General features: G+C 54.5%; 1 protein-coding gene across 8 annotated transcripts in view; it reads left to right on the top strand.

The window, feature by feature from the left end:
- Positions 1-24,309, top strand: part of MINK1 (misshapen like kinase 1) — an 80,868-nt gene extending 56,559 nt beyond the window's left edge. For 3 of the 8 annotated variants that reach the window (XM_075908052.2, XM_075908051.2, XM_075908049.2), the window contains 17 exons: positions 50-138; positions 11,584-11,730; positions 11,878-11,990; positions 13,172-13,260; positions 13,768-13,791; positions 14,379-14,539; positions 17,885-17,999; positions 18,252-18,389; positions 19,097-19,205; positions 19,491-19,658; positions 19,882-20,025; positions 20,456-20,590; positions 21,216-21,316; positions 21,779-21,928; positions 22,075-22,234; positions 22,575-22,714; positions 22,914-24,309. In XM_075908052.2, the coding sequence (XP_075764167.1) occupies positions 50-138; positions 11,584-11,730; positions 11,878-11,990; positions 13,172-13,260; positions 13,768-13,791; positions 14,379-14,539; positions 17,885-17,999; positions 18,252-18,389; positions 19,097-19,205; positions 19,491-19,658; positions 19,882-20,025; positions 20,456-20,590; positions 21,216-21,316; positions 21,779-21,928; positions 22,075-22,234; positions 22,575-22,714; positions 22,914-22,997 (2,067 nt within the window). In that variant the 3' untranslated portion in view covers positions 22,998-24,309. The remainder of the gene's footprint in view (positions 1-49; positions 139-11,583; positions 11,731-11,877; positions 11,991-13,171; positions 13,261-13,767; positions 13,792-14,378; positions 14,540-17,884; positions 18,000-18,251; positions 18,390-19,096; positions 19,206-19,490; positions 19,659-19,881; positions 20,026-20,455; positions 20,591-21,215; positions 21,317-21,778; positions 21,929-22,074; positions 22,235-22,574; positions 22,715-22,913) is intronic. The other 5 variants (XM_075908057.2, XM_075908050.2, XM_075908053.2 and 2 more) reach the window with 3 other exon arrangements.
- The last annotated feature ends 115 nt before the right edge of the window (positions 24,310-24,424 follow it).

Genomic DNA, 24,424 nt, shown 5'->3' with positions numbered 1-24,424 from the left:
GTGCAATACCGCCATAGCCCCCTCACCTTTGTGCTCCCCCCACTGCCAGGTCCCCCAGCGAACATCATCCATCGCCACTGCACTCAACACCAGTGGGGCCGGGGGCAGCAGTCGGCAGGGCCACGCTGTGAGAGCCAGGTAAGGCCTCCACCTCCCCAGGCCCTGTGCCTGGCACCCCTAGGTTCCCTAGACGCCCTGCCCCCCCATATTCCTTGGACCCTGCGACTAGCTCCCCAGTCACCTGCTTCCCTGAGCCTTCGGGCCCCATGTGTGCCCCCCCAATCTCACTGACCCCTTGACCTCTCAGGCCCCATGCCCAGCTCCCCTCCCCCCCCCCTCCAGTTATCCTGCCCACCTATCCCTTGGGCCCTATCTTCAGCCCCCACAGGAGCCCAACCTCCCTTGTCCTTTGGGACCCCATGCCCAGCATGCTCAAGTACCCAGGCCCCTCTCTTGATGTGTCCCCTCTTCCCTCAGGCTTCTAAGCAACAGACTCTAGTGGGCAGGACACCTGCGTTCTCTTCCTGATTCTGCCACTGACTGTCTGGTCACCTTCAGCAGGTCAGAGAGCTGTAGAATGGGAAGGGGCCCTAAGAAGGCACCGAGTCCTGTCTCCTGCATGCCTGGCAGGGCCAAGCACCATCTAGCCCATCTCTGACAGGAATGTGTCTAACCTGGTCTTAAACATCTTCAGTGATGGAGATTCCACAGCTTCCCTAGACAATTTATTCCAGGTTTTCCTAATGTCCAACCTAAACCTCCCCTGCTCCAATTTAAGCCCATTGCTTCTTGTTCTATCATCAGAGGTTCAGGAGGATAATTTTTCTCCCTCTTCCTTCTAACACCCTTTTAGGTACTTGAAAGCTGCTATCATGTTCCGTCTTAGTCTTCTCTTTTCTAAACGAAACAAACCCAATTCTTTCAGTCTTCCACCAAGGTCAAGTTTTCTAGACCTTGAATCATTTTTCATGCTCTTCTCTGGACCTGCTCCAATTCACATCTTTCCTGAAATGCAGTGCCCAGAACTGGACACAGTTATTCAACTGAGGCCTAATCAGCACAGAGTTGAGTGGGAGAATTACTTCTCATGTCTTGCTTACAGTGTGCTTCTTAATACATTCCAGAATCATATTTACTTCTTTTTAACAGTTCACCCATATTTAGCTTGTGATCCACTGACGCCTAGATCCCTTTCTGCAGTACTCCTTACTAAACAGTCACGTCCCATTTTGTATTTGTGCAACTGATTGTTCCTTCCTCATCAGAGTACTTTGCTTTTGTCCTGATTTAATTTCATCCTATTTACCTCAGACCCTTTCTCCAGTTTGTCCATTTCTTTTGAATTACAATGCTATCCTCCAAAGCACTTGAAATCCCTCCCAGGTTAGTATCACCCACAAACTTTAAAAGGGCACTCTCTATACCATTATCTAAACCAACAGAACTGGTCCTAAAACTGACCCTTGCGGAACTCCACTTGTTAAGCCCTTCCAGCATGACTGTGAACCATTGATAACACTTTGTGGGAACAGTTATCTAGTTATGCAGACACCTATGCTCCAGCAAGGTTGTATTTTCCTAGTTTGTTAATGAGAAGGTCATGCAAGACAGTATCAAATCCCTGACTAACATCTAGCTTTACTACATCTACTCCTTCCCCCTCCCATCCACAAGGCTCGTTACCATGTCAAAGAAAGCTATCAAGTTGGTTTGATGTGATTTGCTCTTGACAGATCCATGCTGTTACTTACCACCTTATTATCTTCCAGATGTTTGTATATGAATTCCTTAATTATTTGCCCCTTTATCTTTCCTGGCATAGAAGTTAAACTGACTGGTCTAATTTTCTGGGATGTCCTTATTTTCCTTTTAAGTAATTTTTAATTTGTCCTTTCCCCATTTTAGCTTCTGAACCTATCCCATTTACCGTGGCACTCACTATCGTAGACATCCAATCACCACCAATCTTTTTGGTGAAAACCAAAACAAAGAAGTCATTTAGCACCTCTGCCATTTCCACATTTTCGGGGTTTTTTTTCCCCCCCTCTACATTGAGTAACAGTTCTACCTTGTCCTTTGTTTTCTACTTGCTTCTAATGTATTTTTAGAATGTTTTCTTGTTACCTTTTATGTCTCTAGCTAGTTTGAGCTTGTTGTAAGTCTTGGCCTTTCAAATTTTCCCCGACATACTTGTGTTAGTTTATATACATCCTTTGTAACTTGACCTAGTTTTCACATTTGATAGGACTCCTTTTTGATTTTTAGACCATTGAAGATCTCTTGGTTAAGCCAGGGTGGTCTCTTGCCATGCTGCCTGTCTTTCCTACATAGAGGGATGGTTTGCTCTTGTGCCTATAATAATGTCTCTTTGAAAAACTGCCAACTGTCTTCAATTGTTTTCCGCCTTAGACTTGCTTCCCATGGGGCCTCTCCTATCAGCTCCCTAGGTTTGCTCTAAAGTCTGCCTTGAAATCCATTGTCTTTACTCTGCTGTTCTCCCTCTTACTGTTCCTTAGAATCAGGAACGTTGTCATTCTTCTTCCAGTGCTTGCGTATGTCCATCCAGCGTAGCTGTGTGTGCTCACCACATGCACTGGTGCTGAAAGTTTTTCCCTCTGTATCCACAGAGGACCAGGTCCCAGCGCCCCCTGGAGTGGTGCGCACATGCTGCACTATATAGTGCACCAGTGGGCCCCTCCCTGTCCTGTTCCTTCTTGGTGCTTGGAACTGTGCTCCACCCATAGCTGCAGCGTTCCTTGTGTATTCCCTATTCCAGTGTAAATATCTGTAAGCGTTATCTGTGGTTAGTTTGTAGATGTCCCCTGCTGGGATTCTGCCCAGAGATGGGGTCTGCCCAGTTAGCTATCTGTCGCATGCCTGTGCCAGTTAGTGACCCTCACGACAACTTCCTTTGCTGCCTGGATGAGGGCCATATCGGCAAAAAATGCCATAGCTGTAGGTCCTTCCATCCCAGGACCTTAACAGAGAGACATAAGGCTCTGCTGATGGAGTCACCTTTGGCTCCATCAGACCAAGGCTTGGACCCATACCAAGTACAGGTGCCCCCGGTGCCATCAACATCTTGGCACCAGGGGTCATTGGTAGTCCCAGAAGTCGGGCAAGGACAAGTCCCCCAGCCCATGTAAAAGGAAGTCCAAGCTGCTATAGGAGAAGGAGAAGGCCTCGGATGAGGCCACACAGCCGAAGCAGGATGACCCTCCTGGCTACCTGCCATGGTCTCTAGGCATACCAGGATCCCTCCACCCCAGAGGTGTTTCAGGTAGTGCAGGACATTATCTCCTTACCAGTCTCACCGGCACTGTCAGCACCACAGCCTGGGAGAGGGAGAAGCCCTCTCTGGTGCCTCGCTACCCGGGCATGTGACATGGCCACTCCTGTAAGATTGCTCAGCACAGCGCTCTACAGCCCTGCTCGTTTGGTGAGGGAGAGACGGGTCGGCCATGGGAGCCAGGGCATTGACGGAGGCACACGCCACCCAGCAAGCAAGGCATGTTGGAGCTAGGCACTCACTATGCTCAAAGAGCCACTCTCAGGACAGACCCCCCACGAGGACAGTGCCATTCCACGCTCCGGAGCTACCAGCCGGCACCTAGGTACTCGGGATGTGAGACACGGAGCTTTAGGTCCAGCTCTTCCTCCCAGCACAAGAAGTCACCTCCTCATCGCCAGTCTTCGCCGAGACAGTGTAGGTCTATAGACCACCACCGGTCTCCAATCTGCCACCATGGACAAACTCTGCAGTCTCCGAGGTTGCCCTACTCCGGCAGTTCCTGGCACCAGAGGGGCCATGGTACTCGGTGTGGCAAAGTGGGGGTTGTATTCATTCGGTTCACTATCTTGTGTGTGATTTCTGCTGTCCTGTAGTAACCCTTTGTGTGTGCCTCAGTTTCCCTGGGCACTGCACCAATAGTGAGATGGGGATGGGAATTTGGGTGTGAGTGTCTCCCTCAGGCACACGATGGCTGATGCTTTCTGTAGCCTGAGCCTGTGAGGGGGTGTGAGCAGGTGACACCTTTTGTTCAGGAAGCCGGACAAAGGCCAGAGGCAGGGCTGGCTGGAGGGTAGACAGGCTGCCAGGGGTGTGTGAGTGAGTCTCACAGGCTTGGGGTGCTAGGAGGAGGGTTGGGGCCCATGGCTGAGGCCCCTCCCCCAGATGGATGGTGCTGGCTCCTTCTGGTTCCTGTGCTGACAAGGCTGCTCCACACTGTGTCCCTGTCACCTGATAAACCTTCTCTTCTACCTGCCGGCTAAGAGTCCGGTCTGGCTGCGGATTGGGGTGCAGGGCCTGATGACTCCCCCACACCTTGTTAACACCCAGTCTCCATCTTGGGCTTCGGCCAGTGCCCCATTGGAAGGCTCCCTCCCCACACTGGCACAGTCGTCAGGGCCATGTTCTGGGCCGCCCACCTCATCACATTGGCCCTCACAATGGTGCCCTTGGACTCCATGGGGTTTTCTCGTGCAACCACAGATGGCACAGTCGGTGGCCACAGCCTCGGTGCAGATGGGGCCTCCTCCCAGCACCCTTGGAGGTGGCTAAGCTGGGCATCTCCATGTTCCAGGAGGAGGCAGAGGATCAGCCCTCACAAGGGGAGGAACAGTCAGCCCAGGCCTCTTCCTCTTCCTCACTAGGTGAGGCCATAGTGGGGTCCCCTCTGGTGATCCTGCAGGATGACTAGAAGACCCATCAGGACTTTTGGAAGTGGGTTGGCGCCAACCTGGATCTACAGCAAAGGAGGTGGTGGAGTCCGCGGACATCCTCTTTGGGCCAGGAAAGGAGGTCGCCAAGATAACAAAGGCGTTGTAGCAGACACCTTCCCCAATCCCATCAATTTCAAAAAGGGTGGAAAATAAATACTTTGTCCCAACTAAGGACCAAATTTGAACTCTCTGCTGGTGAACCCCAGAAAAGAGTTCTGAGCACTGGTGGACGAGTGGGCAGCAGTGGCCAGGACAGCGCCACAAGCAGATCCAGGCACCGCTGACTCAGTGGCTTGGTCCATAGTGTGAACAGTGCCGATGCACAGGTCGACGTGGCTCCTGCTTCCGGGTCTCTCCTGAGAGACCCAGAACTCTGTCCGGGACCTTCCGTTTGATGGAGGTCCTGTTTGCAGAGAAAACAGATACACAGCTGCCCAGCTTAAAGGTTCTAGGACCACATTAAAGACCTGGGATCATATATTCCAGGAATGGAGAGGAAGAAGTTCAAGCACTTTTTGAGGCAAGACCCAGCCCTAGGGAGGTCTAACCCACACAGAAGGAAGCAGAGCAGGCAAATGCATTTGGCCTACCAGCCTTCCTCTAGTTGCCCCAAGGCCCCCAGTAAGCGCCCCTTTGGCAGGTATGCTCAGGACTGCCAGATCCTCTCCTTTTGTTTTCATCCTACCTCTGCCCCTTCCTCTTGGCCAGAGGGTCATCATGTCGGACCCGTGGGTCCTGGCCACGCTAGAACATGGCTATACCCTCCAGCTCTCCTCTACCCTCTTCCTACCCACCTTCCCCCTCCCTCTTCAGGGACCTATGTCACAAGACCCTGGAGGTGGCTTCAGGCTCTTCTGAGAGTGGGGATCTCCCCAAGTGGATCTTATTGCAACCAAGCAGAATGTGAAGTGCCCAAAATTCTGCTCCAGACAGGGCCTGGAGGAGGGTTCGCTTGCAGACACCTTCCTTCTCCCTTGGTCAGGAGTCCTCATGTATGCTGTCCCACCCTTGCCCCTATCGGCAAGGTCTTAAGGGAGTTGAAGCCAGATTCAGCTCTGGTGATTCTTTTCACATTAGCCTGGCCACATCAGCACAGGTTTGGCACACTGATGACCTGGTACAACAACCGTAGCCTCTTTGGGCTCGTGCAGATCTTCTCTCATAGGGGCAGGGCCATGGCCTCTCCACCTCACAGTATGGATGCTCTGTAGTAAAACCCACAGAAGCAGACATGTTCATCAGAGATGAGGCGAGTCCTCTTGGAAAGCAGGAAGTTCTCCTCAAAATGAACCCAATTCTCAGTCTGTGAGGCTCAAAGGGGAGTTAACCCCATTAAGGCCCCTCTGCAGATGATATGAGTTTACCTCCTGCACCTGAAAGTCTCAGGTTTGGCTCTGGCTTTGGTCAAGAGTCAAGGTCCACCTAGCTGTGATCTCAGCTGTTCATCCTCCCTTTCAGGGCTGGTTTGTATTCTTCCATGATTTAACAGCCAGGTTCTTAAAGGGACTTCAGAGGCTTTTCCTGCAGACTTCTGCTCCTCTTGAACAGTGAGACCTTAATCTGCTCCTATCTCATCTGATAGGACCCCCTTTTAAACTACTGGTCTCCTGTTCCCTGTCTCTTCTGTCAGCGAAGGTGGCCTCCTTGGTAGCAATTATCGTTGGGCAGGAGGGTATCTGAGCTTCATGCTCTCACTTTGGAACCACCTTACACAGCATAAGAACATAAGAACGGCCGTACTGGGTCAGACCAAAGGTCCATCTAGCCCAGTAGCCTGTCTGCTGACAGTGGCCAGTACCAGGTGCCCCAGAAGGGGTGGATCAAAAACAATGATCAGTGATTTGTCTCCTGCCATCCTTCTCTAGCCTCTGACAAACAGAGGCCAGGGACACAATTTCTATCCCCTGGCTAATAGCCTTTTATGGACCTAACCTCCATGAAATTATCTAGCTTCTCTTTAAACTCTATTATAGTCCTAGCCTTCACAGCCTCCTCTGGCAAGGAGTTCCACAGGTTGACTACACACTGTGTGAAGAACTTTGTTGTTAGTTTTAAACCTGCTATCCACTAATTTCATTTGGTGTCCTCTAGTTCTTCTATTACAGCCTTCTTCAAGGAGAAGGTGCAACTTAGACCTCATCCAACCTTTCTCCCCAAGGTGGTTTCCACCTTCTACCTTGGGCCACATTATCTTTCTCCCTATCCAAAACCGCATGAGACCAGTGAGGAGAGGTATCTCCATGCCTTGGAAATCAGGAGGGCATTCACCTTCTGTCTGGATCATATGAGACCCTTCTGTAAATCCTTGCAGCTTTCAAGGCATTCACCAAACGAATGAAAGCTCTTCCGGTTTCTTCACAACGAATTTCCAGGTGGATCACTCTCTGCATCAGAACATGCTATGAACTGGCTGGTGAGGGTGCCCTCCACTGGGCACAAGCCCCTTCAACCTCTTTCCTGGCCAGTGTCCCAGTCATGGGCATCTGTAAGGCTGCAACGAGGTCTTCTGTCCATATGTTTACATCCCACTACACCAAGATCAAATCAGTTTCTTAGATGCCTATATACAAATGCAAGAAATATGGGTAATAAGCAGGAAGAACTGGACGTGCTAATAAATAAATACAACTATGACATCGTTGGCATCACAGAGACTTGGTGGGATAATATACACGATTCGAATATTGGTATAGAAGGGTACAGCTTAGGAAGGACAAGCTGGGGAAAAGAGGGAGGAGGTGTTGCCTTATATATTAAAAATGTACACACTTGAACTGAGGTGGAGATGGCCATGTTGAGAGTCTCTGGGTTAGGCTAAAAGGGGTAAAAAACAAGGGTGATTCATGCTAGGGGTCTACTACAGGCCACCTACCCAGGCAGAAGAGGCCGACGAGGCTTTTTTTAAACAACTAACAAAATCATCCAAAGCGCAGGATTTGGTGGTGATGGGGGACTTCAACTATCCAGATATATGTTGGGAAAATAACACAGCGGGTCACAGACTATCCAATAAGTTCTTGGACTGCATTGAAGACCACTTTTTATTTCAGAAGGTTGAAAAAGCTACTGGGGAGAAACTGTTCTAGATTTGATTTTAACAAATAGGGAGGAACTGGTTGAGAATTTGAAAGTGGAAGGCAGCTTGGGTGAAAGTGATCATGAAATCATAGAGTTCATGATTTTAAGGTATGGTAGAAGGGAGAACGGCAAATTAGAGAAAATGGATTTCAGGAGGGCAGATTTTGGTAAGCTCAGAGAGCTGGTAGGTAAGGTCCCATGGGAAGCAAGACTGAGGGGAAAAACAGCTGAAGAGAGTTGGCAGTTTTTCAAGGGGACATTATTAAGGGCCCAAAAGCAAGCTATTCTGCCTTGTAGGAAAGATAGAAAATATGACAGAAGACCTCCTTGGATCAACCGGAGATCTTGCATGATCTAAAAATAAAAAAGGAGTCTTATAAAAAATGGAAACTAGGACAAATTACGAAGGATGAATATAGGCAAACAATACAGCAATGCAGGGGCAAGATTAAGAAGGCAAAGGCACAAAAAGGCTCAGTTTAGCTACAGGTATAAAGGGAAACAAGAAGACATTCTATAAATATATTAGAAGCAAGAGGAAGACCAAGGACAGAGTAGGCCCATTGCTCAGTGAGAAGGGAGAAACAGTAACAGGAAACTTGGAAATGGCAGAGATGCTTAATGACTTCTTTGTTTCGGTCTTCACCGAGAAGTCTGATGAAGGAATGCCTAACGTAGTGAATGCTAGTGGGAAGGGGGTAGTTTTAGAAGATAAAATAAAAAAAGAACAAGTTAAAAATCACTTAGAAAAGTTAGATGTCTGCAAGTCACCAGGACCTGATGAAATGCATTCTAGAATACTCAAGGAGCTGATAGAGGAAGTATCTGAGCCTTTAGCTATCATCTTTGGAAAATCTTGGAAGACAGGAGAGATTCCAGAAGATTGGAAAAGGGCAAATCTAGTGCCCATCTATAAAAAGGGAAATAAAAACAACCCAGGAAACTACAGGCCAGTCAGTTTAACGTCTGTGCCAGAAAAGATAATGGAGCAAGTAATTAAAGAAATCATCTGCAAACACTTGGAAGATAATAAGGTGACAGGTAACAGCCAGCATGGATTTGTAAAGAACAAATCATGTCAAACTAATCTGATAGCTTTCTTTGATAGGATAACGAGTCTTGTGGATAAGGGAGAAGCGGTGGATGTGGTATACCTAGACTTTAGTAAGACATTTGGTACAGTCTCGCATGATACTCTTATCAATAAAGTAGGCAAATACAACTTAGATGGGGGTGGGTTCATTAACTGGCTGGATAACCGTTCCCAGAGAGTAGTTATTAATGGTTCACAATCCTGCTGGAAAGGTATAACAAGTGGGGTTCCACAAGGGTCTGTTTTGGGACCAGTTCCATTCAGTATCTTCATCAGTGATTTAGATATCGGCATAGAGAGTACACTTATTAAGTTTGCAGATACCACCAAGCTGGGAAGGGTTTCAACTGCTTTGGAGGATAGGGTCATAATTCAAAATGATCTGTACAAATTGGAAAAATGGTCTGAGGTAAATAGGATGAAGTTTAATAAGGACAAATGCAAAGTGCTCCACTTAGGAAGGAACAATCAGTTTCACACATAAAGAATGGGAAGCGACTGGCTAGGAAGGAGTACGGCAGAAAGAGATCTAGGGGTTATAGTGGACCACAAGCTAAATATGAGTCAACAGTGTGATGCTGTTGCAAAAAAAGTAAACATGATTCTAGGATGCATTAACAGGTGTGTTGTGAGCAAGACACAAGAAGTCATTCTTCCGCTCTACTCTGCGCTGATTAGGCCTCAGTTGGAGTACTGTGTCCAGTTCTGGGCACCGCATTTCACGAAAGATGTGGAGAAATTGGACAAGGTCCAGAGATGAGCAACAAGAATGATTAAAGGTTAAGAGAACATAACCTATGAAGGAAGACTGAAAGAATTGGGCTTGTTTAATTTGGAAAAGAGAAGATTGAGAGGGGACATGATAAAGGTTTTCAGGTATCTAAAAGGGTGTCACAAGGAAGAGGGAGAAAAATTGTTCTTCCAAGCCTCTAGGACAAGAAGCAATGGGCTTAAACTGCAGCAAGGGAGGTTTAGGTTGGACATTAGGAAAAAGTTCTTAACTGTTAGGGTGGTTAAACACTGGAATAAATTGCCCAGGGAGGTTGTGGAATCCCCATCTCTGGAGATATTTAAGAGTAGGTTAGATAAATGTGTGTCACGGATGGTCTACAGTACTGGGTCCTGCCATGAGGGCAGGGGACTGGACTTGGTGACCTCTCAAGGACCCTTCCAGTCCTAGTATTCTTTGATTATGCAGCAGGCCACAGGAGACGCGGGATTCAGCAGGGCCATACTGACTTCTTCACGTCCTTTAAAAAAAAAAATTAAAGGTTTTAAAAAAAAAAAAAGTAAACTCTTACCCACCTCTGCAGGCACTGCTTGCAGTTTCCTGTGTTGATTGGACATGAGCAATTACTCCAAAAAGAAAAGACAGTTACATGTTTCTGTAACTGGTGTTCTTCGAGATGAATGGACATGAGCAACACAACCTCCCACCCTCCTTCCCCTCTGTCGGAGTTTCCGGCAAGAAGGAACTGAAGAGGGAAGGGCCCGGGGTGCCCTATATAACAAAGCATGTGTGCACCTTTTCAGGGGGTGCTGGATCCTGTCCCGGACGGATACTGTTGAGGGAAAATCTTCCGGCACTGGTGCATGTGGCAAGCACACACACTACATTGAATGGACATGCCCAACACATGTCTCGAAGAACAGCTGTTAGGAAAACAGGTGTAACTGTCTTTTTTGTGATCACTTCCACTTTCAGATTCTCAACTAGTTCTTCCCTATTTCTTAAAATCAAATCTAGAATAGCCTCCCCCCAGTATCTTTCTCCACCTTCTGAATTAAAAGGGGTCTCCAATACATTCCAACAAGGTGTTGGCTTGCTTTGTTATTTTCCTAGCTGTTTTTTGGGTAGTTGAAGCCTTCCCCTCTCCCCCCATCACCACCAAGTCCTGTGCTTTCCATGATTTTATTAGTTGCTTAAAAGAAGCCTTATCCACCTCCTCTTCCTGGTTAAGTGGTTAGTAGCAGACCCCTACCACAACATCAGCCTTGTATTTTTACCCCTCTTATCCTACCAAGAGAATCTCAACAAGTCCGTCTCCTACGTCCCTCTCAACCTCTGGCTATGTGTTTACATTTTTAATATACTACACCTCCCCTGTCTGCCTGCCTGTCCTTCCTGAGTGAGCAGTGCCCTTCTCTACTAATATTTCAGTCATGCATATTATCCCACCAAGTTTCCGTGATGCCAACTCTGTCATAGCTGTGTTTGACTAGTATTGCAAGTGCTTCCTGCATTAGTGTATAGACATCTAAGCTGCTGCTGCTCTGCCTTAGTTTCCCTATCCACCCCTTGTCTGTTCAGTCTGCAAGCTGTTGGCACTATTCCTGGCTGTCCATTCCAGCAGCACCCTGCCTCCCCTCCCAATGCAGCTCCTACTCTGGCTGTTCTTACCAGCTGGAACCAAAATGCTGCCACCTCTGGGGCGGATCATCTGGTTACAAAGGGACCCCTTGCCCAGCACTGAGATGTGGCCACCTTTGGGATGAGCTCGCTGGTTACACGGAGACCCTTCACCCAATGGCAAGAATTGCCCACCTCTGGGGCGGAGCGGCTGGTTAGACAGGGTCCCCTTGCCTGGCATTGAGATGCAGCCACCTCTGGGGTGGGACAGTTGATTATACAGGATCCCTTACCTCACACTGCCCTGCAGACACCATTGACCCTCATCTCCCCTCCACAGACCCCGTAGCAAGTCTGCCTGGCACATCCACATGCACAGCCGGCTGGAGAGGGTGCTGCCAGCGGACCCCCCGGCACCGGCGCCTCCTCCCCAGCCACCCAGGCGGGGGCAGCGCTGTGCCCCAGCCCCCATGCCAAGCACCAGTAGGTAATGCAGTGTGGCCAGTGGCGGTGACTCTGCTTGGGACAAGGTGCAGCTGCGCTGGTGATGGGCTGCTGTGGCTGGGGTGCAAGGGTGGGGGGATGCAGGCACTACCTCATGCTTTCTGCTTTGCTTTCCCATCATGCCACGCAGCAACCCGGACCTGCGGCGCAGCGACCCTGGGTGGGAGAGGGCCGACAGCCTGCTGCAGGCGAGCAGCACCAACCTGCCCCAAGCTGGCTCCTTGGAGCGCAACCGCATCGGGGGTAGGCACAGATTGGGGGCAGAGGGTACTGGGGAGTGTGGTACAGGTTATGGGGCACTGAGGGGCAGGGCAGAGCATGGGGGCATTGGCAGGGAATGGGTGCACTGGGGGATGTAGGGCAGGGCAAGGGGGCGTTGGCAGGGAATGGGGACACCGGGGGATGTAGGGCAGGGCAGGGGGGCGTTGGCAGGGAATGGGGGCACCGGGGGATGTAGGGCAGGGCAGGGGGGCGTTGGCAGGGAATGGGAGCACCGGGGGATGTAGGGCAGGGCAGGGGGGCGTTGGCAGGGAATGGGGGCACCGGGGGATGTAGGGCAGGACAGGGCATGGGGGTGTTGGCAGGGAATGGGTGCACTGGGGGATGTAGGGCAGGGCAGGGGGGCGTTGGCAGGGAATGGGTGCACTGGGGGATGTAGGGCAGGGCAGGGGGGCGTTGGCAGGGAATGGGGGCACCGGGGGATGTAGGGCAGGACAGGGCAAGGGGGCGTTGGCAGGGAATGGGGGCACCGGGGGATGTAGGGCAGGACAGGGCAAGGGGGCGTTGGCAGGGAATGGGAGCACCGGGGGATGTAGGGCAGGGCAGGGGGGCGTTGGCAGGGAATGGGAGCACCGGGGGATGTAGGACAGGGCATGGGGGCGTTGGCAGGGAATGGGGGCACCGGGGGATGTAGGGCAGGACAGGGCATGGGGGTGTTGGCAGGGAATGGGGGCACCGGGGGATGTAGGGCAGGGCAAGGGGGTGTTGGCAGGGAATGGGGGCACCGGGGTATGTAGGGCAGGACAGGGCAAGGGGGTGTTGGCAGGGAATGGGGGCACCGGGGGATGTAGGGCAGGGCAGGGGGGCGTTGGCAGGGAATGGGGGCACCGGGGGATGTAGGACAGGGCAAGGGGGCGTTGGCAGGGAATGGGGGCACCGGGGGATGTAGGGCAGGACAGGGCATGGGGCGTTGGCAGGGAATGGGGGCACCGGGGGATGTAGGGCAGGACAGGGCAAGGGGGCGTTGGCAGGGAATGGGAGCACCGGGGGATGTGGGACAGGGCAAGGGGGAACCAGAGGGCAGGACTGGGCATGGAGGCAGCTCCCTGGAAAAGATGTGGATATGAGGAGGGGAAGGAGAAAGGCCAAGGGTCCCCTTTTACTCCCTCCCCCGCCCCCTCAGCACTGACCTGATCTCCCCCCAGCTGCGTCCAAGAGGGAGAGCTCCCCCATCCTACCCCCTGTGAGCAAGCCCAAGGTGGAGGATCACCGTTCACGCCCCGGCCGGCCTGCGGTGAGTGTCGGAGTGCGCCTGAGGCCGTGCACTAGGGATGGGGTTGGGGCACCCTGCGAGAGAGCATCTCTGGCTACGCAGACACCCAGAGCAAGCAGCATGGATAGCTCCGTGCTCCCACAGTGTCCCGGGGCCAGGAGGAGCAGGCTGTGCCGGGGCGCGTCCCCCTCCCTCGAGTAGACTGCAGGGCCAGGCCATCTGGGAGGAGGCTTTCAATCCTGTGACGTGGGGAGAGAACCCAGGAGTGCTGACTCACTTTCCCCCTGCCTCCTGCTCTAACCCACCAGCCACTCCCCTCCCAGAGTCGAGGAGAGAACCCAGGAGTCCTGGCTCCCAGCCCTCTTCTGATTGGTGTGTGTCTGACCTGGGGGGTGTCGGGGTGGCAGTGCCAAGCCCCCCTGGCATCACATTCCAGTTGAGGCCGGGCTCGGGGGCACTCGGGGTCTTGTTGTAACCGCGTTAACCTCTGCGCCCTTCCTTCTCTCTGCTCCTCGCGCCCCACCACAGAGCTATAAACGCGCCATCGGCGAGGTTAGTGTGTCCGTGTGTCTGTGCCAGCCACCACTGCCACACCCTGTCCTGTCTGTTGCTCTGTGCTACCCCCGTCCCAGAGGGCAGGGGCTGCTGAACCCAGGAGATTGAGCCGGGGGGGGGGGGGGTGTTAGACCCAGCAGGAGATGGAGAGAGAACCCAGGAGTCCTGGCTCCCAGCCTCTACACTCCAACCCGCCAGTCCCTACTCCCCTTTTAGAGCCGGGGAGAGAAACCAGGAGTCCTGGCTCCCAACCCCCCTGCTCTGACTCACTAGCACCCACTCCCCTCCCCAAGCTGTGGAGAAAACCCAGGAGTCTGGGCTCCCAGCCCCCCTGTTGTGACCCACCAGCCCCCACTCCCCTCCCAGAGCTGGGGAGAGAACCCAGGAGTCCTGGCTCCTCCCACCCCTCGCTCTAGTCCTCATCCCCCATTCCTCCCCTCCCCCCAGCACTGAGACCTAGGTGTAGAACCTCCCTCAGCCTTGAGTTTGGGGGCCGGGCCCCAGTCCAGGAGCCCACCCAGCTGGCTGTGTGTGCGTATGGCTGGGCATGGGGAGCCACAGTACTCACCTGCTCACCCCCCCAGAACTTCGTGCTGCTGAAGGAGAGGCCTGAGGAGCCCCCCAAACCTCCCAAGAAGGCCATGGACTACTCCTCGTCCAGTGAGGAGCTGGACAGCAGTGAGGAAGAGGACGAAGAGCCAGAAGGCGAGCCCCAGGATGGGCGGGGGGAATCTGCCGGGACCAGGTATGGCATTGGAGCAGGCTGGGAATGGGGCGGGAGGGTGAGGTCAGTGTAACAAAGGGGGGACATTGCTGAGAGGATCAGATTAGGGTGAATTGCTTAGAGACAGGGCTACTTACAGCCCAGGACTGGGGTTTCCCCCCATACGGCGCCAAACCAGTCACAAAGGGCATTTCTGTTCACCACACTGGCCAGCAAGAAGTCACACAAGCAGCGCCCTTAGACACCCAGCCTCTGAGCCACCACCCAGGAGAGAGGCTGCAAAACCCATCTTGCCAAATCCAAACAGGTTCTCCCGGTCCCAAGGGGCCAGCCGCAGTCCCATACTAGTTGATACGTCAGACCTTACCCAACAAGCAGGCTGTGCCGCTCCTTTAGAGTCTAACCACTGGAGGGTTATTCAGAAGAGGAGAGGAGGAACGAATGGGAGCCCACTGATTGCACAGTTCCTGCTTGTAGCAGAGATGGGATAAACTGCTGTCTTACAGCAAGTCTCTGGAGTACGTTGGGATGGGTCTGTCATGGCTCCTTCCCCACTCTGGCATGATAAATGCAGAAGTGGGGGCCAGCAGGTGTACCCCAAAGCCTTATCTACCAGGCTTTGGTATCAAGCTCCCCCCAAAATCTTAAAAACCTAGATCTTGGGAATAAAACTTCCGCTGCCACCACCCAAATGTTGATAAAGAAACCAGGGGAAAGATCATTTGGGAAATCTTACCCCTAAAATAAAAATCAAGGCACACAATTAACCACTGCCAGGTTAATAAAAAGAAAAGAAAGAACTTTTATTATTACAACAATATTCCTGTTGCAAACATAATGACTAGATAGGGAGGTAATAAAATATACTCATGGAGAAACTCCTTGGGCCTAGATCTTAGTTACAAAGAAAAGCCAAAACATCTTTTAAGCAGTGCCAGATCTCAGATCCCATACCCAATCCTTAAAACAATAAAACCTAACGAAACTGCCTAAACTTTACCCTACTTACAGAAATTGAAGAATGGTGTCTTGTAGAGAGAGAGAGACATGCTTGTCCCTCTCTGTAGCTGCAGAGAACTCTCCCAGAGAGACAAAAGGAGAAAGGAAAAAAACCCAAATTCCTTTGTCCCAGTTTGAAAAGTCCCACCTACATTCCTATTGGTCACTCCACCTGGCTAGCTGTAGTTAACCCCTTAATCCCCAGGCTGCTGGCTAACCCTCATAATCATGACAGGGTCATCGGCCCTTTCAGGCTGCAGCTCACAGCAGAGCCCTTCAGAGGGGATGAGCTGGGGTGAAAACAAAGCTGGAAGAGCCCCCAGGGCCCTCGTTCTACCCTTGCCCACGTGGAGGGAATCCCACTGCTCTCCTGCTGTGAAAGAGCCTCCCGCAATGGAGTTTGTCACGTGACCAGTCACTGTTCATGCCTGACTCAGGCCTGAGCAGCCATCGCTCACGGGCTGGTCTGAACCGTCACAGGGAAGCTCCTCAGCTGTGGATCAGCACCAGCCAAGGCCCATTGCCAGCGAAGTACTGCTACATAAGAACAGCCGTACTGGGTCAGACCAAAGGTCCATCTAGCCCAGTATCCTGTCTGCCGACAGTGGCCAGCACCAGGTGCCCCAGAGAGGGTGGACCGAAGACAGTGATCAAGCGATTTGTCTCCTGCCATCTCTCTCCAGCCTCTGACAGACAGAGGCCAAGGACACCATTTTATCCCCTGGCTAATAGCCTTTTATGGACCTAACCTCCATGAAATTATCTAGCTTCTCTTTAAACTCTATTATAGTTCTATCCTTCACAGCCTCCTCTGGCAAGGAGTTCCACAGGTTGACTACACGCTGTGTGAAGAAGAACTTTCTTTTATTAGTTTTAAACCTGCTCCCCATTAATTTCATTTGGTGTCCTCTAGTTCTTCTATTTAGGGAACTAATAAATGACTTTTCTTTATCGGCCCTCTCCACACCACTCATGATTTTATAGACCTCTATCATATCCCCCCTCAGTCTCCTCTTTTCTAAACTGAAAAGTCCCAGTCACTTTAACCTCTCCTCATATGGGACCCATTCCAAACCCCTAATCATTTTAGTTGCCCTTTTCTGAACCCTTTCCAAGGCCAAAATATCTTTTTTGAGGTGAGGAGACCACATCTGTACACAGTATTCAAGATGTGGACGTACCATAGTTTTATACAGGGGCAGTAAGATATTCTGGGTCTTATTTTCTATCCCTTTTCTAATAATTCCTAGCATCCTATTTGTCTTTTTGACCACCGCTGCACACTGTGTGGAAGATTTCAGAGAACTGTCCACGATAACTCCAAGATCTTTTTCCTGATTTGTCATAGCCAAATTAGCCCCCATCATACTGTACGTATAGTTGGGGTTATTTTTCCCGATGTGCATTACTTTACACTTCTCCACATTAAATTTCATTTGCCATTTTGTTGCCCAGTCACTCAGTTTGGTGAGATCTTCTTGGAGTCCCTCACAGTCTGCTTCTGTCTTGACTATCCTAAACAGTTTGGTATCATCTGCAAACTTTACTACCTCACTGCTTACCCCTTTCTCCAAATCATTTATGAATAAGTTGAAAAGGATTGGTTCCAGGACTGACCCTTGGGGTACACCACTAATTACCCCTCTCCAATCTGAAAATTTACCATTTATTCCTACCCTTTGTTTCCTGCTAGTCGCTGACTAGCCACCCTTACATGGGCTGTCGAGGTCTCCCAAAAGCGAACGTGAAACACGAGTACAGACCTGTCAGCCCAGTAACGAGAAGCGGTCAGTCCAAACCATTTTTGAGAGAGCGGGCCCAGAGACAGAGCCTTGGCCCTTGGCTTGCCTCTCCAGCCAGCCAAGATTGACCCACTCCCAGCTCCTCATCGCAACCCCCCCGCCAGGCCCTTCCTCTGGCCTTGTCTTGCTTCTCAGGCAAAGGATGTCACCTGGTCAGATCCCCCTCCCTAGCTCTGGCTACCAAGGGCATCAGCCATTGGGTACCCGGGGAAGGCTGTCACAGCAACATTCCCTCACTGTCGAAGTATTAGCACCATGCCCAGGGAAACTGAGGCGCACACAGGATTACTGTAGACCAGCAGGATTCACATGCCACATCACAAGCCACATGAAATCCCCACATGGGTGACAATAGGCAGGACTCGTGCCTTCACATACAAAGACGATGCCTGCACATCAGCAGTAGAAGCAGCTTTCAACACGCTCACTTTGTACAAGGCTTGGTGCAAACATAGTGCAGTGTCTGCACACAGCCCAGTAACATCACAGGAGTGCAGGGAAAAGGGTGGCAGAGGTGTGCCCGAGGGAGCCCGTGCCCACTTCTCCTCCCCTCTCGGCCGAGCAGGGATGGTGACACGGACAGCGTCAGCACTATGGTGGTGCACGAGGTGGACGAGCCGTCGGGCAGTGGTTCGGAGAGCGGCTCCTATGGCGGGGATGGCACCCTGCTGGTGCAGCGGGTGAGTGTGCAGCAGCGGGCTGGGTGGGGACCATAGGGTGGAGACCAGGAGGGATCAGATCTGGGGTGGGACAGCAAGGACCAGGTTCCAGGGCCTAAGATGAGGACCTGGGATGTGGGGCTGTGCCGGGGGGGGGGGGGGGGGGGGGCTGAGATTGGAGTAGTTGGGGGGGGGACAAGCCCCAGGGGCTGGGCTGGTGTGCAAGGCTGAGATAGGAGCCCCAAGTCCCCCGCTGACCCCTCACCTCTGCAGACCCCCGAGGAGGAGCGCAGCCTGCTGCATGCTGACAGCAATGGCTACCCCAACCTGCCAGATGTGGTGCAGCCCAGCCATTCGCCCACCGAACCCAAGGGACAGGCCAGCTCTCCCACCAAGGACAGCACCAGCGAGGTGAGCCCAGGAGGTGGGGAGCCCCCGGCTGGGCTGTGCAAGGAGAGGAATTGGTGGGGGGGGGAGGGGTTTGAGTCCCTGGCCAGGCTGTGCAAAGAGGGGAACGGGAAGGGTTAGGGTTGGCGATGAGAGGAATGGGGGGGTGAGTCCCTGGCGGGGCTGTCTGTGGAGAGGAGGGCGGGGTGGGGGTGAATCCCTGGCCAGGCGGTGGGAGGAGAAGATGGAGGGGGTAGGGGATGAGTCTCTGGCCGGTTGGTGGGAGGAGAGGAATGGGAGGGGTGAGTCCCTGGCTGGGCCGTGGGAGGAGAGGAATGGGAGGGGTGAGTCCGGTGGGAGTAGAGGAATGGGAGGGGTGAGTCCCTGGCCCGGCGGTGGGAGGAGAGGAATGGGAGGGGTGAGTCCCTGGCCCGGCGGTGGGAGGAGAGGAATGGGAGGGGTGAGTCCCTGGCCCGGCGGTGGGAGTAGAGGAATGGGAGGGGTGAGTCCCTGGCCCGGCGGTGGGAGGAGAGGAATGGGAGGGGTGAGTCCCTGGCCCGGCGGTGGGAGGAGAGGAATGGGAGGGGTGAGTCCCTGGCCCGGCGGTGGGAGGTGTTGAACAGTTGTGGGGGGCCTGGCGGGGAGCCTTGGCCAGGGGTGATCCCACTGTCAGGGAGAAGGATTGTGGGGGAGCATTTTACCCTGCCTCTCCGTGTGTTCATTCCCTGCAGTACCAGTCGCGGGGGCTGGTCAAGGCCCCTGGCAAAAGCTCCTTCACCATGTTCGTGGACCTGGGCATCTACCAGAGCGCGGGTGGCGGGGACAGCATTCCCATCACTGGTGAGCTGGCGCCGAGCAGCTGGGCGTGCTGGGGGCTCCTGAGGGAGTTTCCACAGTGGGGGCATCGTGTGGCCTGGGGCCCTCAAGGGGCTGGGTACCCTGTGGCAGAGGTGAGCATTGCTCTGTGGCGGAGCAGTGCTGGGAACAGGGCACCAGGTGGTGGAGGGCATTGCCATGCAGCCGAGGAAGGCATTGCCATGCAGCAGAGGGGTGCTGTGGGGGGCCAGAGCACCATGCAGTGGAGGGCTGGGGGCAGCCGGCCACTGAACCCCATCTTCCCCCCAGCGCTGGTGGGGGCTGACCCCAGCCAGCTGGAGCAGCTGAAGCTGGAGGTGCGGAAGGGCTCAGTGGTGAACGTGAACCCTACCAACACGCGACCCCACAGCGACACCCCCGAGATCCGGAAGTACAAGAAGCGCTTCAACTCAGAGATCCTCTGTGCTGCCCTGTGGGGTGAGTGGGGCCCAGTGCAGTTGAGGGGGAGCTAAGAGGCATCTGGTTCCTGTCTGGAGGAGATGGGGCCCTAAACGGGGAGGCTCCGGGGGGGGCCCTCTCGCAGGGGGTCCCGGCAAGGGGGTGTGGTCTCAGGGGTGGCAGGGGAGGTCCTAAGATGTGGAAGGGAGGGGGGTCTCAGGCTGGCCGGGGCCCGCCACCTCTCACTCCTGCCCCCACCTAGGCGTGAACCTGTTGGTGGGCACGGAGAGCGGGCTGCTGCTGCTGGACCGCAGCGGGCAAGGCAAGGTCTACGGGCTGATCAGCCGGCGCCGCTTCCAGCAGATGGATGTGCTGGAGGGCCTCAACCTGTTAACCACCATCTCGGGTAAGGCCTGCCCCACGGCCTGCCCCACAGCCCTGCTCCCCCCACATCCTACAGTCCCCTGGGGCTCAACCTGCTCCCCTCTATCTTGGCCTGCCCCATGCCACCCCCTTCTCCCCCGCCCCCGTGCCCCAGCCTGAACTCCTGCACCTCAGCCTGTCCCCTGCACCCCACAGTCCCCTGGGGCTCAACCTGCTCACCTCCATCTCAGATAAGGGCCCACCCATCCCATGGCCTGTCCCACAGCCCCCCAACATACTTCCCTGCACCCCACTGGCCCCCAGGGTTCAACTTGCTCACTACCATCTTGGGTAAGCTCCATCCCTGCACTGCCTGTAACTCGTCCCCGTGCCCTGTAGCCCCCAGCTCCCCACAGCCAGCTTTTCCTTGGCCCCCCCTTGCCCACGCCGCAGCTCAGACCCATCTCGCGCAGGAAAGAGGAACAAGTTGCGCGTCTATTACCTGTCCTGGCTGCGCAACAAGATCCTGCACAACGACCCCGAGGTGGAGAAGAAGCAGGGTTGGACCACCGTGGGTGACATGGAGGGCTGCGTGCACTACCGTGTGGGTAAGAGCCCAGGCCACAGCCCCATGGGCACACACTAGTACTGCTGACTAAAGGCCCAGGTCATGCACCTCAACCCCTGCTCCCCCCCCACCAGCCAAACCTCACTACTGTGTGGGTAAGAGAGTCCTCTTGAACTTGGCCTGGCACATCCATGCCCCTCCCGCCTCATGGGCAACCCCCACTACCATGTGCAGGGCTCGACAAACAATACAGTCTACTCACCCGTGGCGAATAGATTTCAGCCGCACGGCCCGTTCTTCGCGGCGCACGCATGCGCAATGCAGCTCTTGCGCATGTGCAGTAGGGGGCTGGCGAGCAGTTTTCGACGCCGTTCGTCCAGCCCTGACCATGTGTGTAAGAGAGTGCCTCACGCTGCCACCTCATGGCCTGGCCATGTCCCTCCCGGCCACACAACCCCTGGCCTCCTGCCAACAGTGCAGCCCCCGACTCTGTTCCCAGGCCTTGAGCCCCTGTACTGCCTGGGAAAGAGACCAGCCTTTCCAGAGCAGCCGTGTCTCCAGTCCCCCCAGCAGCATGGCTGCCTTCCCCAACCTCCCAGCCTTGCCACCCTCACCTCACGGATGGGCACTGGACTGGGCTCACTGTGGCCCTTCCCTCTCGGCAGTAAAGTACGAGCGCATCAAGTTCCTGGTAATCGCCCTCAAGAACTCGGTCGAGGTCTACGCCTGGGCTCCCAAACCCTACCACAAGTTCATGGCCTTCAAGGTACCTGTGGGAGCTGGGAGCCAGGACTCCTGGTTTCTCTCCCTAGCTCCAGGAGGGAAGTGGGGACTGGTGGTTTAGAGCAGGGGCTGGGAGCCAGGACTCGTGACGGGAGGGCTGGGAGCCGGGATACCTGGCTTCTCTCCCTGGCTCCGGGGGGGACGTGGGGGCTGGTGGGTTTGATGGGGGGATGGGGAGCCAGGATACCTGGTTTCTCTCCCTGGCTCCAGGAGGGATGTGGGGGCTGGTGGGTTTGATGGGGGGCTGGGAGCCGGGATACCTGGCTTCTCTCCCTGGCTCCGGGGGGGACGTGGGGGCTGGTGGGTTTGATGGGGGGATGGGGAGCCAGGATACCTGGCTTCTCTCCCTGGCTCCGGGGGGGACGTGGGGTGCAGTGGTAGGAGCAGGAGGCTGACAGGTTTTGGGGGGCTCTCAGCATTGACTCTCCTCCCCCCCCGATTTCAGTCCTTCGCAGACTTGCCACACCGCCCTCTGCTGGTGGAGCTGACAGTGGAGGAGGGTCAGAGGTTAAAGGTCATTTATGGGTCATGCGCCGGGTTCCATGCCATTGATGTGGACTCGGGAAACAACTACGACATCTACATCCCCGTGCATGTGAGTAGGGCCTGGCTGCAGCCTGCAGGGAGCCAGCCCTCGGGAGGGGGCCAGGCATTGGGACGGCACACCCAGAGCTCTTGTGGGAGTTGGGCTGTTCCGCAGGGGCTGCCCTTTGCCTCCTGACCTTTGCCCTGTACCGACAGATCCAGACCCACATCACGCCCCACGCCATCATCTTCCTGCCCCACACAGAGGGCGTGGAGATGCTGCTCTGCTATGAGGACGAGGGCGTCTACGTGAACACCTATGGGCGCATCATCAAGGACGTGGTGCTGCAGTGGGGGGAGATGCCCACCTCTGTGGGTGAGCCTGGATGGCTGGGTCTTTCCCGAGGGGTGGCAGCTCAGACCTCTGGGTCCTCCCTGTGGTGGGCAGGGGAATGAGGGCTGGGGAGTTAGATCAGGGGGGCTGGGAGCCAGGACTCCTGGGCAGTGTCCCTCTAAACTGCGTGGCAGCCCAGCTTCCCAGGTGATTAATCAGCCCCTCCCCGTCTGCCCCCAGCCAGAGGCTCAAGGCTTAGAGGGAACACTGCTCGTGGGTTCTCTCCCAGGGAAGCGGGGGCTGGTGGGTTAGAGCAGGGGGCCTGGGAGCCACACACCTGGTCCAGGGGGGCCCCTCCCTTGACTCTCGTCCCTTCCCCCAGCGTACATCTGCTCCAACCAGATCATGGGCTGGGGTGAGAAGGCCATTGAGATCCGCTCCGTGGAAACCGGCCACCTGGACGGCGTGTTCATGCACAAGCGGGCCCAGCGGCTCAAGTTCCTCTGCGAGCGCAATGACAAGGTGGGTGCTGGGGGTGCTGTGCTAGACGGACCGGGTGGGGGCATTCTCCACATTGCTAATTCAGACCCCAGTGTCCCTGCAGCAAGGATGTTAGAGTTGCTGTGCCCCTCCCCAGAAGTGGCTGCATCTCAGCACCAGGCGAGGGGTCCCAGTGTAACCACCCGCCCCAGCCCAGACCTTCTGCTCTGCTCCCCTTCAGGTTTTCTTTGCCTCCGTCCGCTCCGGGGGCAGCAGCCAGGTTTACTTCATGACACTCAACAGAAACTGCATCATGAACTGGTAAGGTCCCGCCCGCATGTCTGGTGCTGCCTCTGGAGGGGCGGGGCCAGGCCAGCCTAGACACTGGATCCATGTGCCGGAGACTCCGCCCCACAGCCACTGAGGATCAGGACGGACCAATCAGCAGAACCGATGCCTTGACCACCTTCTTCCCCACCTATGTTTGATGCTGCTTTGGGGGGGATTTCCATCACGACAGTGTTCCCCCTCCCTCCCCATGACTGACAGACTGAGTGAACTCCCCCTGCTTCACTTTCCCCTTCCCTTGGCTCCATGTGACTCACTCTGTTTATAGCTGCGAGGGGGCCTTGTGTAACCAACAGCCCTGCCCCAGAGGTGGCTGCTTCTCTGCAGCTTCCTAACGATTCCAGGTGTACGTGGGGTGAAGGGCAAGCTCCCCTGTGAAACACAAGGAAGGTGGCTGCAGGCCCAGGCTGGGGGGATCCCCCAGTGCTGTAGGTGTGGGGTGCTGCACCTTTTCCCCCACCCCAACCTCATGGAGGGGACTCAGAGTAGCTGGGGGCATAAACCCATAGCTTTGTGCCAATTTCGCTTTGCTTACAGGTAGGGTCGGGGCTGGGCTTGGGGTCCAGGGCACTTTCAGCCACATGTGTAAGCGCTGTGGTGGTGGTAGGGAATCCCCCAAAGCACCCCTTTGACTGCCTTGTGCACCCCAGAACTCATCCCCTTGTGTTGTCTGCACTGCAGCTCCTGGGCCCAGCAGACAGGGGCCACCCACCACAGGTGTCTGGGCAGGGTGAATGTATGGGGGGGGCACCGAGCGGGGAGCGACAAGGCCCCTGCAGGCTCTGTGTATATTTTGCTTTAATTATTTTATTTTGTAACAATGATTCATTAATGAAGCACTTTAAAGCCCTCACTACGCTCATGGGGGGCCAGAGAGCTCCCCAGGCGGATTTGGGGTTATTTTCTAACTGACCCAGAAGAGTTGGCCTCAGGGTGGGGACTCATTGGCTCAAGGGGGCAGGGATCAGGGCGTATGGCTCCAGCTCCCATCCAGCCCCATGGAAGCCTGGCTGCAGCATCACTGCAAGGGTTAAACAGCAGGGAGGCACAGGGACAGCATCTCGATCCTCCTTTGTGCCATGTACAGCGGAGGGGTCCTGCCTGGGGCCCCAAGAGCCATCAGGAGTGTGGGGGGGATGTTATGGAGTTTGTGGGGACCCCCGGTATTCAGTTTCCTCTGTACGTTGCTTGCATCTGTCTATCAAGCCCCCACCCCTGCAGACTGGTCCCCCATCCCCTGCGCCGTGGCCTTGAAATTTCATCTGTTAATAAAAAAACAAATTCTCTGACTTTCCCCTCCTGGCCAGGAGTTATTTGTGCCTCCGGGGCGGCCAGGGCAGCATCCCCAGCCGCTCCACCTCTGCGGGCGGTGCTGGCCTCCCTGCATGGTGTTGGCAGCACCCT

The sequence above is a fragment of the Pelodiscus sinensis genome, chromosome 22 (assembly GCF_052426305.1).
Source record: "Pelodiscus sinensis isolate ZL-2025 chromosome 22, ASM5242630v1, whole genome shotgun sequence".
Lineage (NCBI taxonomy): Eukaryota > Metazoa > Chordata > Testudines > Trionychidae > Pelodiscus > Pelodiscus sinensis.
Note: the sequence above shows the minus strand (reverse complement) of the source record. Positions and strands in the feature narration are given on the sequence as shown.